This window comes from Carettochelys insculpta, chromosome 4 (genome assembly GCF_033958435.1).
Source record: "Carettochelys insculpta isolate YL-2023 chromosome 4, ASM3395843v1, whole genome shotgun sequence".
Taxonomy (NCBI): domain Eukaryota; kingdom Metazoa; phylum Chordata; order Testudines; family Carettochelyidae; genus Carettochelys; species Carettochelys insculpta.
This window is the reverse complement of record NC_134140.1, coordinates 112,310,327-112,330,024: the sequence shown is the minus strand read 5'-3', so window position 1 is coordinate 112,330,024 and position 19,698 is coordinate 112,310,327. Positions and strand designations below refer to the sequence as shown.

The window sequence follows — 19,698 nt, the reverse complement described above, 5'->3', positions numbered from 1 at the left end:
CCCTATCTCAGGGCCTGAACCTGCAAACGTTTTATTTTGACACAGAGCTTAATATTTATCTTATGAAATCTAAAATCATAATACTTTTTTTTTTGGTTAATACTATGCTCATGCTGCTCATGGACTGCAGCCTTGGCTATGGCTTTTATTTGACCTGGAACATTTCTACCTGGTAAGTACTATTTGTTTTTCTCCCCACGCCCTCTAGGAGAAACAAAGGCAGCATTGTGATTAATCTGACAATTACAGTGACCGATGGGCTGGAATACTTCCCTACAAGCTTTCTGCATTGCTTCTGCCATGTTAGGATCACAACCTGTATAAATATGGGTTTCATTGCCCTTTCTGAAGGCCATCTTTCTGGTTATTCACTCCTTTAATCTATGCAGGGTAGCACACAGAGACCCTCTCCCCTCATGCCCTTCACAGCATATAGAGGCTCTGCAACAGAAGACTTAGTAGCTGATTTGCTGGTGATTGCTCAACAGAGCCTCTCTGTAAACTTGAAAAAGTGGAAAGCCATCTGCTTTGAACTGAATTCCTTCTAAAAGGGGTAAAAGAGGGCAGGGAAATGGACTTGATGACCTCTCAAGGTCCCTGCCAGTTCTAGTGTTCTATGTCTGAAATCAAGGCAAGGATGCCCATGAGCGAATACAAGTGTTTGTATTTTTATCAGCACTTTTCATACTCACGCAAGGAACATTTAATATGCCCTCCTCCCTCCTTGAGAGCTACACTTTTTACCAATTTTCCTCAAATTGTCATGAAGACGGTTTAAATCATTTCATCGGGTATGTGCTAGCCTTCTCATGATTCTGTCCTTCAGCATTACCCACCTGACAAGTAGGTTTGTGCCCAAGTCATAAATCGGAGTAAAAGAGTAATTTACAAAAGTAAAAAGAATCAATGTGTTCAGAAACAGTAGCTCAAACTAGCTTTAAAAAGATTTTAACTTTGTCTGATTTTCTTTCCCACGTGAATCTGTTCCTGCTTATGAAACCAGATTCAAGTCATTTTGAAGTGTTTGTTCATTATGTATTATATTATATAAACAAAAAAAGTCCTAGTAGCATAGAAAACCTTTTGATCAATCCAAAAAGGAACATTTTGAGAATTTTTCTTTGTAGAGAATTTTGAAAGGTTTGGGTTTTGTTACAATTCAAAATGAAGGCTAATTCTAAAGTCATTCGTTGACGTGTTGAGTCATAGGTGGGTTAATCTGGGCCCAGGTCAGCAAGCACTGTGACAAGCTTGCGCAAGGAAGATAAAAAGGGGAAGAAACAGATTGCTCGGGAAGGAGAGATTCTTAAGGCTCTAGAAACTTCCTCTCTAAGCACTTTCATTGTCTGAACGAGATACACACACAACAGCTCAATAGTAATAATCCTTGCATTACTATACGATGGCGTAGAGGTGTGGGTCTTGATTACACCGCCAGAGATCCAACATTCAAACCCCAGGGCAGTCACAGTGGCAGGAACAAATGTTATACGGGTTCATCCCCTTAAATCCAGAATTCTTGCGTCAGGCAACGTAAGTCATCTGGCATAGCCAAGGATGTTGCAGAACCAGAGAGTCCTGGGACTGGGGCAGGATGTGCATCGGTGGGGCAGGGGCTGGCAGCCTGGCCCAGGCCAGAGCTGGAGCCCTCACCGGCCCTGCTGCAGCACCAAAGTGGGTGGGCTAAAGCCACTGCTGGAATGTGGGGTGGTGCCTGAGCCCCTGCTGGCACCACTGTGGGAGGAGAAAAGGGAACTGGGGAACAGAAGCCAACAGGTCCCAGTGGCTGGAGAGCCAGCGGTGAGTGCCGGGGCCCCAGTGGCTGGGTAGCAGCGGCCCTGGGGAGCTAGGAAGCTGGCAGGAAGCCAGCCAGGGAACCGCAGGGCTGGGAAGCCATGGGTCGGGAGCCAGCCAGGGAACTGTGGGACCAGGAAGCTGCAGGCTGGGAAACCATGGGACCGGGAACCACCAGGGAAATGCAAAGAAAGGGGAGACACCTGGGATACTGCGAGGCTGGCAGGGGAGCCTTGAGGGCATTGACCCCCCCTCATCTGGGAAAATCCCTCATCTGGGACTGCTCAGGTCTCGAGGGTGCCACATAAGGGAGGTGCAGCCTATAGTATAAGCATATTAAACCTTATGCTTTAGGGCTCAAAGCCAATCTCTCTTAGAGGTCCGAATGAGACTTGTATGGGCACAGATTACCTCACACCTGCTAACTGTGGGGTTCTTATTCCTTCCTCTGAAGTATTTGCTAATGACTGCTGTCAGAAGCAGAACACTGGACTACACAGACTGAGCCTGTACGGAATTGCTATATGCCAAAGCAAACCTATGCAAGAATAAAAAGAGAAAGAATCGATCATATGCTACTTACCAAGAAGGGGAGGCAAAGGAGGCAGTGTGGGTAATTTAATGAGCCCAAAAACTTTACCTCCAATGACAGCAAAAAAGAAGAGAAACAAAATTCCAAATATGTTCCCTCCTGGAAGACACTCACTGCCTGTGATGGACCAGACCACAGCCCAGACAAGAATCACTGTTGCAACTGGAACAAGACAAAACATGTTTTTAATCATCCCTAAGGAATGGCTTAGTTCAATTGAGATTTACATTTGTAAATGCTTTTTACATCAGAGGGTGAAGCATTTCCTGCTTATTTTTAGAAATAAACCATTTACTTTTCATGTCAGTTTAGCGCCAACACTCTTTGATGTCCTTTGAGCCGGAATTCTGATTTTGCTGGTGTTACAATTCTATGGTAAATTACAACTGCGTATGCACGGAACTTAGGATTCTTCATTTACCTTCCAGGAACTTACTAGTGTTTATTACCACACAACAAAAAGTTTTTTGCACTGATTTTCATTTTTCCCGGGTAACTATCGGGTCTTATTTTGGTGGACAAAAGACAGGGGGAAGAGCATTCAGTAGATTAACTGTAGTTTGCTACAGAACGCAAAACACAACACCAGCTCTGAGTTTAAGAACGCAAGATATCTCTAATCCCCAAATGAAACTTTTCACTGGAATGAACAGTTTACCACTGTAGACTTTGAACTGTTCACCTATAAATATTTGCATTTAGTAATTGTGCCACACCATTTGCAATGCATACACCCAACTTCATCTTTTTCTTCCGTTTTTATTTAATAACTTTTGCATACTTTGTGCTCTGAAATGTATTATGATACAGATTTTCATTTCCTTATCATTTTAGGTGCTAAATCTTTAAAGTGTTATCTACTAACAGCTTGAAACGCGTACATGGTGGGCACGCAATTCATCAGTATGTTCAGATGCACACACCCACCCACTTCGGAGCTTGCGTGCATGCATGTTTGTTTATTGTATCTTCTAGATTAACACATAGCCTTATTTCAACATGCAGATTTGCATATATTCAGGCTAACTGAATCCATCACAATACATGCATCTAATGTATTTTCCTAATAAGTTATTTTATATACTTGAATGATACAAAAGTAGTATGAAAACAAAAAAGAAAGCCCTACACCCTGAATTGTAGCTTTTTTAAAATCCAGAAATCTTTTGATAAATGTTTTAAACTGAAAATGAAGGGTCTCAACTGTACTGCAAGGCACTGACTGAGCTTCTGTCCCTTATACAGACAAGCACTTAAGCACGTGCTTAAACTTAAGCAGTTGACAAGTATCAGAGAGGTAGCCGTGTCAGTCTGTAGCTTTGAGAACAACAAGAGGTCTTGTGGCACCTTTTAGACTAACAGATATTTTGGAGCATAAGCTTTCGTGGGCAAAGACCCGCAAAGACCACGAAAGCTTACGCTCCAAAATATCTGTTAGTCTATAAGGTGCCACAAGACTTCATGTTAAGCAGTTGAGTAATCCATTCACCATGCATTGTGACTTCTTCAGCTGCTTGAGGAAATCTCCCACTGTATATTCTGGCACAGTTTATTGCTGTTAAGGACTAGCTCAAGTTTCATTTTGAAAGAATAAAAAAATTGCAGCTGGGTGGTTGAAACTATGAAAATAATCCCTAGCTAACAGGCATACACTAAGAGACGCCACACAGGAGAACACACAGCAAAGCATCTCCCCGATACATCAGTCAAGCAGGGGAAAATGCAGGTAATGTATAACCTAAAGGTATCTTGTTCTAGGTTCATCATTCTGGTCCAGCAATCATCTAGGGAGAAACAGCAAGGATAGCCAAAAATCAAAAGATGGAGGAAGAAAATAAAATCCATCCCTGCTCTTTTGTGTCATCTCCTCACAACCATACAGGAGAGTTACTGCATTTTAAATTTGGAGTTTCTTCTGCCTGTCTCAAGACTCAGGCAGGTGGAGGAGGGAGGCAGTGTGACAACAAACACACTAACCTTTCAATCCAGATCAGAGGATGGATGGGTCTCACATAGATAAGAGTGCCTTCACCTGGGCAGCTGTGCATGCTTGGCCAGCCAGCAGTCTTTATTTTACTGGGATTTCCACAACAGGCTAGCCTTTTAACTGAATGCGTCAATCCCCCTTTGGGCCAGGATCTTAGGCTTGCAAACCCTTAGGTATGTGGCGCTGGACTGACTAAGAGAAGGTTCTTCTGCAAACTAGTGTATTCATGACCTGATTTCAAAACAAGTCGTTTATTTGGCCAGAAATGTAATTATTTATAATCTTCTTTACAGTCCACTTGCAGATGAAAACACTCACATGGGGGCTAGGTCTACAGTACAGAACTTCTTTCGAAAGAGTGTGTCCACACAAAGAAAAGTGGGTCAAAAGAGTGATCTGCTCTTTCACGAGAGAGCATCCATACAGCTCTCGCTCTTTTGAAAGAACAGGCCAGGGATCAAAAAAATCAGGCTCCACGAGGACTGTGCTGTTGAAAAAAAGGGCCTGCGGAGCATCTACATGTTTTCTTTGGAAAGGGGGCACTCTTCCTGAAGCGGGAAAGGAAGACTGAGTTCGAAAGGAGCACCACATTCTTTCAAATTACTTTAGAAAGAACACTTTTTGTGCATAGATGCTCTGTGAGATCTTTCAAAAGAGCCCCCTTCTTTAGAATTTTTTTTCAAAAGAACTTGCTAGTGTACACGCAGCCAGGCTGAAGGGCTCATGCTTTTGATCAAACCATTAATACGAAGATAAGCCAGCCAGTAAGAAAAAAGACACTGGGTAGGGGTGGGAAGACACTAGAAATTCAAGTGTTCTACACCAAAATTCTTCCATTAGTGCACCTAAAGATTTAACTGACTGGCAAAAAAGAACAGTCCCTTTGTGTTTCTTCACTGTTTACAGAAAAGCTGTCAGCTATCTTATTGAGGAAGCTGAACGTTGGTATGTCTACTCTTATGTCAAAGAATTAAACATTTTGCATCCTCTGTTCCTTACGTACCTTTTGTCACGGATCGGGCAAGGAGGCCTTGAGGAGGACAAGCACATATTTGCCTCAGTTTTCTCGTAGGCTTTGATTCTGTCAGTGGTTCCTGAAGTTGCCTTGCAGAGTTGTGCAACAAAGCAGTTTCTTCTGTTTGTGCATGTCCATCTGTACCTTTGCGGTCCACGACAGTTACCTCCTGGGTTAAAAACAGTTGACCTTTCTCAGAAGCAGCATTGTATACATTTGCCATAAGCCACTTGATGACTAAGTTCATTCTAGCATTGCTAACTGGAGCACAGTTTAAGAGAGTTGTTTGTGGACCAGCGGTCCTGCCATACACAACTGCACAAGCCACCTGCCAGTCCCATATATAGTCACATAATATCTCTGTGGCAACTACAGCCATTTGTTACATGGAAAAACAACAACAGAATCGTAGGTTGTATCTTCAAGCTGTATTTTAATGCATTTTAGCAGCTGGAAACAAGAAAGAGGCAGCAGCTGCTGCGCACTGAACTGCCTGGGATCCACAATATAAGAACAGCAGCAGTAATCTTAACTTGTGTGGGTCTTTGTAATATTTAAACTGAGTCACCTGAGACTTCAAACTAAAGTCAGGACCCCTGATATCAGGCAGCTAAATCCACAAAGGAAACAATTTATAAAATAGGTCATAAACGTAAGAAAGGCCCAAACTGAAGGGTACAAGAGCCTCTTGTAAAACTAATTTCTTCCGATACGTTAATGAATCCAGAGAAAGGAGAGCTGCCCAGGGTAACCCTGTACCATGAGAGGCCTGAACACAGACACAAATGAAATTATAGTGAAAGCCGTGTTATCCGGCACCCAGATAACTAGCATGCTCAGTTAACCGGCATCTGTTGGGGCCAGCAGCAGCATGGCTGGCTGCCTTGCTGGAGGTGGAAAGAGCATGGCTGGCAGCCCTAGCTCAAATAACTGGCACATTTGATTTTTCGGCAATCCCTGTTCCCCAGGGAGGCTGAACAATAAAGCTTGTACTGTACCTGAGTTCTGTGGCTCATGGGAACTGTGCCATTTCCCACTTCTACAGACAGCTCTGGCTCTTCTCCCTCCTCCACAAAATCCTCTTTCACCATGTTGACCAAACCTACAATAAAAAAACAACAGGGGTTTGGAAGAATAAGCAGAAGCAAACCGGACTTTGTACTTCATCTGTTTCAAGACCTTTCCCTCCTAATGATATTTCTTTCTTTCCTCTTTGGTATAAACTAAAATTATGTTAGACATGGTTGAGGTTGCCAAAACAAGAACTCAGAAGTGGAAAGAGTCAGAACTAGGTTTGTCTGGGCAATCTTAAGTCCTCCTCCTTGAGTGCAAGATTCCAATAACTACTTTTTTCCCCCTTCATAGAAGCAATAGGAGGAAGAGAAACAGACTTTCCTGTGTCCTAGCTGGTTTCTAGTTCTGCATGAATCATGAACATATGATATAGGAGGCTCAGAGAGTTAACACAAAGCAACAAAAAATGTTCATTAATGCAAATGTACAAATGGTGTTTTCCCACTGCTTAAAGATTGGCCTAATTTAGGTTGCATTTCAAGGTGGCAGTGAAAAGAGCTTTTCCTATCAAGTTCCTACTCCAAACCACATCAGACATTTTTTTTTCTAAAAAGTCCTTAAGTATGCAACAAATCCTTTTGAATTAAGATCTCAAATCTCTCTAGATCTCTTTTATACTGCCTATGTGTTATCTGAGCCTCTCAGTAAAATGGCCACCTAATTATGAACAAAGCAGCCTTAATTTTCAGCAGCACTCATTTTATTAAGCGTGTCATCATCTGCACCTCTCAAAAAGAGCCGCCAGTCAATAGGCTGACACAGTTAACTTTTGGGCAGGTGGAACATTCCATTAGAACGTTCTCTCCTTCAAGCAAACAATGAAAACAAGGTACGGAGTCTCTGATAAGTGTAATGAGAATTCTCCCAGTGGTTTCCATGAACATGGACTGTTCAAAACAATCTTGTCCGCTCCCTTAGTTTCTGCTGGTACCTTGATACTTTCCCCCACTGACCACCATTCAACCCAAAGAGAAGCAGGTTGGAAGGTGTATATATATGCATCATTGTTGGAATGCAGCAGGTACCACCACCCCACTTCACGTCCTTAATCACTTGTGAAGAATCCCTGTTCAGATAAGCAGCATGCTTTCCCTTCTCAGAGCCTGAAGACACTCGCCCCCAGGGTCATCCAATCCCCAGCCGTCCTACAGAAGGAGACGACCAACTCAGGGCAGCATAAAGTTGTGCTGGTTTGCACTGTGGTTTTGGTATATAAGGTGGGAACGTGATGGACCTCTTCTAATGAAATGAGAGACCTATCATAAAACTCTGGTTCCCTCTTATCTCCCTCTCCGTGGGACAAAATCTCTTTCTACTAAGCCCTTAAACACAGATGTAATAATTAAAAAGCCCAATCCTGATCCCACTGAAGTTAGTGAGAGGCATGTATGAGAGCAAAATCCGGCTTTAATACACATTTACCCTATTTTCACTTATCGAAACCAATGGGCGTTCCACACGTATTTGAAGATAAGGTATGAATCAAGTTGTTTGCTAACGCTCTTTTCTAGAACACTGAAACTGTACACATGCTCTGCTAACTGGTACTTTCTGCACTTCAGCCCTTTGGGTGCGAGTGGCAGTTTCGACAATCTATTAGATTATCTTGATTGAATTTCTGCCTCAGTAGAAGTGCCACCCAACTGAAACCTCAGGCTGGACTGGAGTGCAGACCTCAAAGCCAAGAGCTGGCGTTCATGATACAGGGTTAGGAATGAGTTTGTAACTTGCAGAATTATCCATCCACTCCTCATCTGTAACACTGACAGACCTGCAAAGGGCTGACACGGTGAACAAATGCAGATTGTTTAATTTCAACACAAACATACTGTTTTAAACTAGACAAAGAGGAAACCTACTTTAACCTATTTCATTTTTTCTACCTCTGTTATACTTTCGTCATGCCAGTTTACCTTCATCAGAATTTCCAGATCTGAAGAAGTGGGTCTGTCCCACAGAACCTCATCACCTAATAAATTATTTTGTTAGTCTTTCAAGTGCTACTTGACTGCTTTTGTTTTGTGAACATATGAAGTAACACAGCTACCCCGCTACTACTTTAAAGGTGGCAAAGACATGCCTGAAAAATATATGCACCTTTTATGTGTTCTCAAATAAAACCACCTTTTTCACTCCATCTCTGTTTTCTTTTTCCTTTTATTTTCATATTAACCCCATCAAGCCATCTTGCTTTAGTCTAGGATGCCAGCTTCCTCCAGCATCAACATTTGTGCCATGTAGATCTGGGATGTCGTGATCTTTTAATAAAGCCACCCTCAGCATAGTTGTTTCTGTTTTGACTCTTAGCTATACTAGCCTCACTGAAGTCAATAGCAAAACTTCCATTGACTTAATCTGCGCTAGGATTTAATCCTCTATCTTTAATGTTCAATTACACACTATGAAGTAACAGCATTTTTGGAAACAGGTGAACACCACCAGTTCTTCCCCTCTTCGATAATTTGCATCACATTTTTTCAGTGATGGAATTTATTAATATGGCTATTTTTCCCTAAATCCAGATGCTACTTAAATGTTTTGAATTCAAAGAAAAACAAGATGTCAACAGAATTGTGACTAAGGTCTCAACCGAGCAAGGTGGTTTCTACACAGTGTTCTGTAGAAGCTGTGCAGTTGGGTAGCCACTCAAGAGAGATTCAAATGCTGCCCAGCTGATTAGCAACACACCCATGCTTAGGTTTGTGTTTCTACTTGTAGTACATTTGCACGTGCCTGTGTGCACACAGAAAAGTTATTCCACACATGGATGGAAAAATAAATCATGCACATGGGTGGAAAAGATTAGAGGGAACACATGCATGAGATCTGACTCCAAAGCAGCTCTGTGCAGGTTGCTGTATCAGGTCATCAGTTAATACTGGACAAGACTAACTACTTGCCCTTAATGGAGGACCGCAAGATAGATTCCAACAGACAGGAGATCACTCCACATCCACTCGGGACTGCATTACAAGGTGCCATGCTGCCAGCAGGCTCAGGGGAGAGGCCAGGGACTAATGGCACAAGGAGACTCCAAACTGGAACTGGGGCAGGGTGGACAGAGGTCCTCAGCCCCCCAGCCTCTCTCCAGCAGCCAGTTAATGAAAACAAGCTGCCCCCTCCCACCCCCCAGCACAAAGGCTCGAAGCCAAAGGAGGCTTCTGCAATTCAGCCCCAGCCTCGCCAGAGCAGGCAGCAGCCATGCACACCCTCGGGGCCCGTCCCACAGCACCACCCCGGGGATCCCGTCCCCTGGCCGGACACCCCCCGCAGCGTGCGGCTCTGGTGCTCAGCGCACACCCCCAGCACCGCAGACGGCAATGGCAAAGCCTGGGGGTTGCCCCGGACCACCTGTGCCTGGACACCGGCCGCACAGAGCGGGGATCAGAGAGCGCAACGCCGCAACAGGCAGCCGATCCAGGCCGGGCACGATCCGCAGCAGCTGCGCACGGGATCTCAGCGGCCCCTGGCCGCCCGCCCGCGCTATTAGCGGCCGCGCCAGAAGCGGACACCTACCTGGGAAGGCGCAAACGCTCTGCCGGCCACTGATCCCAGGCCGGCCGCGGATGGGCCCCGGCCGCGGCTCCTCCTCTCGGTGCCGGGCGGGACGGGAGTGTCTCGCCCCCCCGGCCCCCTGCAGGACACGCCGGGAGGTGGGGGCGGGGGCGGGGAGACGAGCCGGAGCTGCAGCCCCGGCGCCGCTGCCCCTTCCCGCGGCGGGGCGGAGCCGGCCGGCTAACGGGCCAGGAAGAGGCGGAGACGCGGCCCCGCCGCTGCCTCCCCCGCGACACGCACGTGCTGGTTCCTCTCAGCCCGAGAACCACGCGGCCCCCGCCCTGAGCCCGCTGCAGTGGCGGCACACGCACCCCCTACCCCGCACGGCCAGCTCGTGGGAGGGGCGCGCGAATCCCGCCAGCCAGGGTGGGGAGGCGGGAGGATGAAAGGGCGGGGGCGGGGGCTGGGCGTTTCCCCCGGCCCCCGGAGCGCGGCGCCCAGAACCTGCTGTGCACAGGGAGGGGGTGGGGCGGCAGCCTGCGGGGCTTCTGAAGGGCCCCCGGCCGGCCAGCCAACCCACCCACTCTCTCCGGCTTACTGTCCATAATCAGCGAACGGCTAAAAGCCGCGGAGGCTGTGTCTACACTTGCATTCCTCCTTCAAAAGAGGTGCGCGAATGAGGGGAATCAAAAATGCAAATTAGGTGCAGATTTGCATGTCTGGCGCCTCATTTGCATATTATTTTGAAAGCAGAAAACCAGTGTAGACACAGGAGTCTTTCGAAGATGGGGTTTACTTTCAGAAGAGCAGCATCTACATGGGTTTTCCTCTTTTGAAAGAAACTATTTCAAAATAAGAATGCAAATCTGCACCTCGTTTTCATTTTTGATTTTCCTTGTTTGCATACCTCTTTCGAAAGAGGAATGCAAGTGTAGACAAAGCCACAATGAACAAGCTGTATTGAAATAGCAAAGGAGGTTTGTGATCTCAGAACGTTGGGTAACTCCCCCCAGCATCCTCCAGGGCGGGCTGGTGCAGGAGTGACAGCCAGGAGGATTGTGGTACAAACACATGTAAGCTGTGTCTACACGTGCACGCTACTTCGAAGTAGCGGCACTAACTTCGAAATAGCGCCCATCGCGGCTACACGCGTCTGGCGCTATTTCGAAGTTAACTTCGACGTTAGGCGGCGAGACGTCAAAGTCGCTAACCTCATGAGGGGATCGGAATAGCGCCCTACTTCGACGTTCAACGTCGAAGTAGGGACCGTGTAGACGATCCGCGTCCCGCAACATCGAAATTGTGGGGTCCTCCATGGCAGCCATCAGCTGGGGGGTTGAGAGACGCTGTCTCTCCAGCCCGTGCGGGGCTCTATGGTCACCGTGTGCAGCAGCCTTTAGCCCAGGGCTTCTGGCTGCTGCTACTGCAGCGGGGAATTCATGCTGCATGCACAGGGTCTGCAACTCGTTGTCGGCTCTGCGTATCTTGTGCTGTTTAGTGCAAGTGTGTCTGGGAGGGGCCCTTTAAGGGAGCGGCTGGCTGTTGAGTCAGCCCTGTGACCCTGTCTGCAGCTGTGCCTGGCACCCTTATTTCGATGTGTGCTACTGTGGCGTGTAGACGTTCCCTCGCTGCGCCTATTTCGATGTGGTGCTGCGCAACGTCGATGTTGAACATCGACGTTGCCAGCCCTGGAGGATGTGTAGACGTTATTCATCGAAATAGCCTATTTCGATGTCACCACATCGAAATAGGCTACTTCGATGTAGGCTTCACGTGTAGACGTAGCCATAAAGTGCAAGGAAGTAGAATATGTAAAAAGCTTGCCTTCATCGTGCAGTACACCTATCATATTGCAAATCGCATGCACGCTATTCTTGCACTAGGGGTTACAAAAAGTAGGGCCTGTTATTAACAACCTGCTTGTACTCCCAGGCGTCACAGCTCCTGACTGCTTCAGTTTTTTTATCAAACTGGAAAAAATGGCTCTTCTTACTATTTTGGTTGCTCACCCTTGCCTGGGAGTGTCTCAACATCACCCAGCCATGTAGGAGACAAAGAGCTGGATAGCCCAGAGGCACAGTTTAAAATAAATGTTACCATGGGGCTGTTAGTCACTTTCATGGAAAAACATCAAGGGTGAGGGAAGATGTGACCTTCCTTCTTTTGCTCAAAGTTTTCCATGTCTGCTTAACACAGAACATTTTGATTCTTCAGTTTTGGGCCTAAACGTCTTCGTTTCCTTTACTGTAAGGTCAACATTTTCCAAGGGGTTGGGGGTGGGGATTGCTACACTATTCCACATAAATACAAACATCGCTCAGGTTCAGGGGCTGATGAATTTGGAACAGGCCTGCTCTCCTGTGACTGAGACCCCTATTAGAATCTCTAGCTTTCTTAATACATTTCAAATTAGGCGCTGGAGAGCTAGAAGAGTCTTGCACAGCTACGTTAAGGCAATGCAGCGGGGCTCAGAAGAGATGGATTAGGTTCAATTTCACAGCAGAGCTTGGAGCTGGTGCCACTACCAGCTTCTGATGTAACCACTCACTCTACCTCAGTTCATCATTGCTCAAATAGGGAGAAGATTAGTTCTCTACCTCACAGGAGTGCTGCCACAATAAACTCAACTGTATTCAGCCACAACACCCCTGCATGGTTTAAGATCACCTTAGGGCAGGGACAGACCGTAATTTTTGATGAGGGGCCACTCCAGCAATTTGGAAAGTGGTCAGGGTTGCCACAATATCAATGGAGGTGGTGGGCAGTCTGTGATGGAGACCAGATGCTGAAAAGAGCAGCACGTATCTGGAATGCAGGAGGGGGTACAGGTGTTTGGACTGTGGCCTAGGTCAGGAGGGGTGTTGTGGCCCAGGGCAAGGGAGCAGGGTGCAAGTCTTTGGGTTGGGAACCTAGAGCAAGAGGGGGTAGTGGCTTGGGGCAAGGTGCAGAGTCTGGGAGGGGTACACGTGCAGGAGAAGGGGCAGAGGCCTTTATAGGGGGCCAAGAGCAACAGAAGAGAATTGGAAGGGGAGGGGCATCAGTGGCGGGGAGACTTACCTGTGTGACTCCAAGGTGGCAGTACAGCAAGATCCTGAACCAGGCTTCCTGCTTGCTGCAGCCCCAGATAGTGGAAAACTGCTTCCTGCTCCATGCCACTCTCTGCCCCAGCTGTCATGGGGGAGGGGTCAGCTTCATGCACTGCCCTCCCCAACCCCAGCAAGATCTCTCAGCTCCTACTTGACAGAAACCGGCTAGTGGGACCCTCCCCCAGCATCTGAAGCAGGAAGCTGCCCAAAGCAGTGGTTGGGCTGCTTTGTGCCTGAGGTGGTCTGTAAGCTGGATCCAGTGGTCTAAGGGTTAAGACCCAAAGCATAGCAGATTTGTGTCAAACAGAAATACCCCCACAAACTTCAAATTTTTATTCTCAAATTGGGCAACATAAGCTTCTGCAATTCTGAATTCAAACAAGAAGCTCTCACCTCTCTCACAAAATATGCCATGACAGCCATCACAGCCCCAGGACTTTGGCCTTGATGAGAAATTCATAAGAGATGAAAACACTATTTTGCCGTATTGAACTTGCAACAGTTGGGTTCAGATCAGTCTACTCTAATCCAGTCAATTTGATCTATGCTAAATTTCTGCCCTAATTTTACCGAGCGTTCCTTAAGAAGTCCCTTTGATTGGAATTTAGGGTGTTGACAGATCTCCCTCCATGTCACTAATCTGTACACTATATGCACACAAGTCAATGGGGTTGTTTTGTGTTAAATATTTGAACATTTGCAGAGGATCTACCATGATTATAGAAAGGAGAACTCCCCCCAGATTGCCTATAAGCATTGCCTATTTCCTCAGTTAGATCAAAGAGCACATTAGTACAGTATTTCCCTTTGGCAGCCATTCCTACTTTAATGCACGACTTCCAGATTTTTAAGTCTCTTCCCACAAAATTCCAAGTCAAAACACTGATATTTTTGAGACAGTGATCTTAACACACTGCCAATGACAGGATCCAAGTCTTAGTGACTTTAAGCACTCTAACCTTAATATTTCTCCCCTTAAAATTTAAGTAAATGCAGTGCTTGAAAGAGATGCCATTTCAACATCCTCAGTACTGAATTCCTCTGATTTTAATTGGACATGCACCTTGCTCAGTACCTTTAAAAAAATCAGCTCTCTTATTTTGGCGTAGAAGTAAAGATTAAAGGGAGATTTAGGCAATTCCCCTGCCTCTCTCTCTTTCTGAGGCACACACCCTCCCACACGTTTCCCACTATAGATCTGTGCATGACCATGCTTTCTAGAGAGTACTTCTCTTTAATAGGTATAGAGTAACTATTCCTTAAGAAGTTACATTTATAGACATCCCCCAGCATTCGACACTAATAGTGTGAAAACATGGTAGTTTTTGTTTATTTTTTTACAATAATTCAGACTATTTATATTGTAAACTCTTTAGGGCACAGAGTACCTTTTTGTTCTATGTTAGTACTGCAGTTAGCACAATAAGATCATGGCCGATAACTAGTGCTTCTATATGCTATTCCTATGCAAATCATAATGAGTAAATCAGCTAACAATGGAATGACTTGTTTTTGGAATGTGACTGAACTGGCGGCTTTTAAGCACATTTTACCATGCATTTCACTGGCTTTTCGAAGCCTAGGACAGGGGTCGGCAACCAAAAATAGCAATAAGTGTCATTTTTTTCCCATTCAGTAAAAAACTCAATAATTCAAAAGCCGCAATGCATGTGAATACGAGATGGTCCTTAATAGCAAACCATACTTTTTGTAGCCCCTATTTTAAAAGAACAGCACACGCAGTGATTTGTAAAGTGATACATGTTTACTGCAGAACGTTCACAAACCTTTCACATATTGTATATCCTCACACTTTACGTGCATTTGTACCACTGTCTTCCTGACTTTCACTCCAAAACCTTCTCTCCCTGGAGGATACGAGGGGGTAGTTATCCAGTGTTTTGAGATCACATATAATGTGCTATTTAGATATGAGTTGTTCATTGTTGGGCTTTTAGATGTTTGCTGTTTATCGAAAACAATCAGGAGATTTTGTGGGTTTTTTTTTAAAATACACTTTGCAATTCTGGTGTCCAGAGCCACAAAGAAGTCCTTACAGAGCTGCATGCGGCTCCAGAGCCACAGGCTGCAGATGCCTGGCCTAGGAAGTTTCATACCAGGAAGTTCAGGCAAAAGAAAACTTAATTTTGGTATGGTATAGCCATTCCTTACACTTAATATCCCCATGATCAGTGACAGGATCAATTAATCCAAATTTTAGTCCTTGTACGACCCACTCACTGGTTTCTCTAAATTGTACAGCAGGGGACAGGATACAGGGAAGGTATAGAATGTTGTACCATGGGTACTAACATGTGCAAGCCCTTTTTCTAGAAACTGAGCAGCCTGGTCAGTGACCAAACAGTTTTGCTCTCTGCCTCTCTCTCACTTTGGTTCCAATAACTGTACGTTTGATGTAAGTAGTGGAGAAAATGTTTTATTGATGGCAAAATCACGTCATGAGTCTGTGTACTAGCACACTGCAGGACCACTGTCTTAATACTACATTGGGTCCAGTCCTATAAGTTCTGCTAGATGTAAAGTTTGTCCCACAGTCTCTCAGATATTTGAAATACATTTACTTTTCCTCACCGCTGTCTAACAAACTATGAGCTGCTTTCAGGGTCATAGAACATGTTATTAATTGTTGTGAAGTGGGAAAGGGAATAGATTTAAATCTTTGCAAAGGAAGAGGTAGGGTCTAGCATTTCATTTGTGAGAATGAACATGCCATTGAAGAAACAGGTGCCCAATACCTTCAGAGACACTGATTGGCACTGGATGTAATTCGGAGGTTTAATTCTACCCATTGCCACTGACTCTGGTTTGGGCTGCTGTTGCACAGTTCAGGTCCAGTTTAGCAGACTCAGAAGCAGTCTGTTTCCATTTCCTCCATTGCGCAAGGGTACTAGGAAATCCAAAGAGTGTTTGGGCAGATGTCAAGAGCAAGTGAAATAATCTTGTTCCACCTTAAACATCCAATTGCAGATCTCCTTGTGGCTGAGCTTTCACAAAATACAAACAGGCTTTATTCCTAGCATTCCATTACTGGCTAAGCATGCAAAAGGAAATCAGACAACGTAACTCAGAAAAAGAAGTATTGCATGTTTGAGCAAATATACTGAATTTTATTTGAAGGTTAAGCATTTTAGTAATTAAAGTGGTTCAAATTACATTAATAAACAAATGTGATTATCTCTTCGTTCTTTGTCTTTCTCACTATGAATTTTCCCTGAAAATTTCAACAGAAAGTGTCGTAAGTCACAAGCTCCAGCCTCCTTCAATGATAAGCGCATTGCCCGTCATGTAGGCAGACTGAAATCATAAACAGATTAACTCATTTATTACTAATAAAACAGAGGTAAATGCTAACAATTACTGGAGCTAGTTTAACAAGTGTATTTCTTCTATCTACAAAAGTCCTTAATCTCCACAAATACCAGGGTGTATCTGAAAATTTCAAGGATTAATAACCTTAATACCTTCAGAGACACTGATCAGCATTGGATATAATTTGGACGTTTAATTCTACCCATTGCCACTGACTCTGGTTTGAGCTGCTCTTGCACAGTTCAGGTCCAGTTTAGCAGACTCAGAAGCAGTCTGTTTCCATTTCTTCCATTGCGCAAGGCTACTAGGAAATCCAAAGAGTGTTTGGGCAGATGTCAAGAGCAAGTGAAATAATCTTGTTCCACCTTAAACATCCAATTGCAGATCTTCATGTGGCTGAGCTTCCACAAAGTGCAAACGAATGCAATGGGCTTTATTCCTAGCATTCCGTTACTGGCTAAGCATGCAAAAGGAAATCAGGCAACGTAATTCAGAAGAGTAGTATTGCATGTTTGAGCAAATATACTGAATTCTATTTGAAGGTTAAGCATTTTAGTAATTAAAATGGTGCAAATTACATTAATAAACAAATGTGATAATCTCTTGGTTCTTTGTCTTTCTCACTTTGAATTTTCACTGACAACTTCAACAGAAAGTTTTGTAAGTCACAGGCTCCAGCCTCCATCAATGATAAGCTCATTGCCCGTCATGTAGGCAGACTGAAATCATAAACAGATTAACTCATTTATTACTAATAAAACAGAGGTAAATGCTAACAATTACTGAAGCTAATTTAACAAATACATTTCCTCTATCTACAAAAGCCCTTAATCTCCACAAATACCACAGTGGCTCTGAAAATTTCAAGGATTAATAACCTTAAAAACTAAAGCCTTTTAGCTAGGACTGTGGGCTGTTGCAAAGTGCCAAATCATTGTCACACGGCTTTAGCACTTCTGCTCTCACAGATGGTAGGCACAAATGTGTCATGGAGGGACCACACAAATGCTCCCAAGGTGGAGTTATGACATCTAACCTGCAGCCATATCTCTTGGCACTGTGAGATCATTATTTTCATAGTCTAATCAGGGTCTGGCCTGGTTAATAAGTTTCGGAGAGACCAACAGGAAAAAAAACCTCCTACCTTGCCTGCAGTGGCTGTCAGCCTGCTATCCTGAAGCTATAGCTGTTCTTAGCTCTGTCTATCCTTCATGAAAGAGCTGTCTCACCCAAATGTTTAGTTGTTGCATAATGTATTCAGGTTACCAAGCCACTGACCCCATCATACCAAAGTTGGTGTCACTTGTGGTAGAAGCAAAGTTATTTTGTGGGGGCAATGGGAAGGGCCAGATTGCTCAGAATGCATGCAGCATCCAGAATATGATCCACAGTAAATGACTTAACTCTTCACTGTCACTGCCTGGAAATAATTCACTACTCATCTTTTGGGTTAGGCCAGGTCCACACCAGACCTTAAAGTCGACTGTAGAAATAGAATTCCAGCTACTGCAATCATGCAGCTGGAATCGACTTATCTACAGTTGACTCACTTGGTCGACCTCACTGAGGGAGGTTGATGAGAGAGTTTCTCCCATTGACCTCCCTCATTCCTTGAGAGATTGAGGAGAATAGGGGTTGACTGTCAACCCCAAATAGTTTGATTTCGTGCATCCCCACTAGGTGCGTGAAATTGCATTGGGTCAATCTTCTGGGTACTGAAGACATACCCAGAAAGTATGTCAGACTTCTATTACTGCAGTAATCTGTCTCCAAGACAACATAAGCAACTGCAAAATACTCTCTCTTTACTGGGAAGCCACAAGATAGAACGGGAGTCTGTAGTTCACTCCAGATTTTGTTACACAGCACTTACTTCATCAGAAGCCAGATACACAAAGAGCTGGGCCACTTCTTCAGCAGTCGCCATCCTTCCCATCTTCTGTCTAGCCAGAAAGTCTTTCAATGCCTAGAGATACCACAACATTCCATGCATCACCAACACACACTGACTGAAATACATAGACATGATTACTCTGTGCAACACAGAAAGCTATGGTCAGATGGCCACAAGCTCATAACATTACTGCGCAAGTAGTACACTTAATGCCCAAAGAAAAACATTGGTGGGGTGGCTTAGCCTTCTTCACAGGGATTAAAAAAAAAACAAAACCAAAAATGTCTAGTCCAGCTGACTGAGGCTCACAGGGATTTGATTCTGGGGCTGAAGAAAGACCATTATTCACCTTTTGTTAACCGCTGTTCTTTGAGAGGTGTTGTTCATGTTCATTTACAGCAGGGTGTATATATGGGAGCCAGAAGATTTTTGTCTAGCAGCAGCCCATTGGGTCGGCTTAGGCACCCCCTGCAGTGTCGCCAAAATGGCACCCGATATATAGCCCTGCTGACCTACCTCCTCCTCCCCCTCTCTTCCCTTTTGCCGGCTATTCCAACAGAAGGGAAAGGAGGCAGGGTATTGGCATGGACATGAACACCACATCTTGAGCATCAATAGTTACTAAAGTTGAGTAACAGTCTTTTCTTCTTTGAGTGCTTGTTTTTGTGCAATCCAGTTAGGGTGACTCAAAATCCTACTTTAGGGTACCCTACCAACAGCTGCATCACTTCTGGCTTGTTGGGTAATTGTATCACAACTGCAAATATGTATATAGAGAACCATGTGGCCACTCTGAATATCTTGTGAATTGGGACGTAAGTGAGAAACACAGTGGATGAAGTGTACACTTGTGTAAAATGTGTTGTGATGTCTGGAGAGGGAAATTTAGCCAGGTTGTAACACTGATGACTATAGGAGACAATCCAGTGGCATATTGACCTTTATCTGCTACTGCTGAATCTGAGAGATTGGTAGGTCTGCCTCAGAATCCATCTCTGACACAGATGATCAAAGTGGTGTGGTACAGGATGGTGCTGAGCACAGAGACTCCGGAGACCTGTATGAGGAGGTCTCATGTGTCATCTGCATCAATGACCATGTTGAGGAGACTGCGACTGGCCTGGAAGAGGGACTGTCTAGCTCCTTGATGGCACCAAGGGTCTGGCCATATTCTGTTCAACCCTTGGCAGGTCTGGTGCCATAGTTTGGATCAACTCCTGCACCGCTTCAGATGTCTATGGTGTAGATGGGAATTGAATATCTCAGTCCTGATAGTCCAGTGACTGACTACAGGACAAACTTGACTGAACCACTTGTGGGGTAGGAGGTGATGTCCCAAGCAGTGCCAAGGCTGGTTGTTGAGATGGCGGGTGGTGCCTTTGGGCAGATGCCTGCTTCCTACAAGGGCTATGCGACCAGCTTCTGTCATGC

General features: G+C 44.9%; 2 protein-coding genes across 2 annotated transcripts in view; both read right to left on the bottom strand.

Annotated features, from left to right (window-relative positions):
* SLC9B2 (solute carrier family 9 member B2) overlaps positions 1-10,170 on the bottom strand; it is a 32,669-nt gene extending 22,499 nt beyond the window's left edge. Inside the window, exons 1-4 of the mRNA XM_074993497.1 lie at positions 9,979-10,170; positions 6,387-6,490; positions 5,377-5,557; positions 2,378-2,548 (exon numbers count right to left, since the gene is read on the bottom strand). Of these exons, the coding sequence (XP_074849598.1) occupies positions 2,378-2,548; positions 5,377-5,557; positions 6,387-6,479 (445 nt within the window). The 5' untranslated portion in view covers positions 6,480-6,490; positions 9,979-10,170. The remainder of the gene's footprint in view (positions 1-2,377; positions 2,549-5,376; positions 5,558-6,386; positions 6,491-9,978) is intronic.
* Positions 10,171-16,150: 5,980 nt separating this feature from the next.
* The window catches only part of BDH2 (3-hydroxybutyrate dehydrogenase 2), a 32,677-nt gene continuing 29,129 nt past the window's right edge, over positions 16,151-19,698 (bottom strand). Inside the window, exons 9-10 of the mRNA XM_074991990.1 lie at positions 18,247-18,339; positions 16,151-17,092 (exon numbers count right to left, since the gene is read on the bottom strand). Of these exons, the coding sequence (XP_074848091.1) occupies positions 17,039-17,092; positions 18,247-18,339 (147 nt within the window). The 3' untranslated portion in view covers positions 16,151-17,038. The remainder of the gene's footprint in view (positions 17,093-18,246; positions 18,340-19,698) is intronic.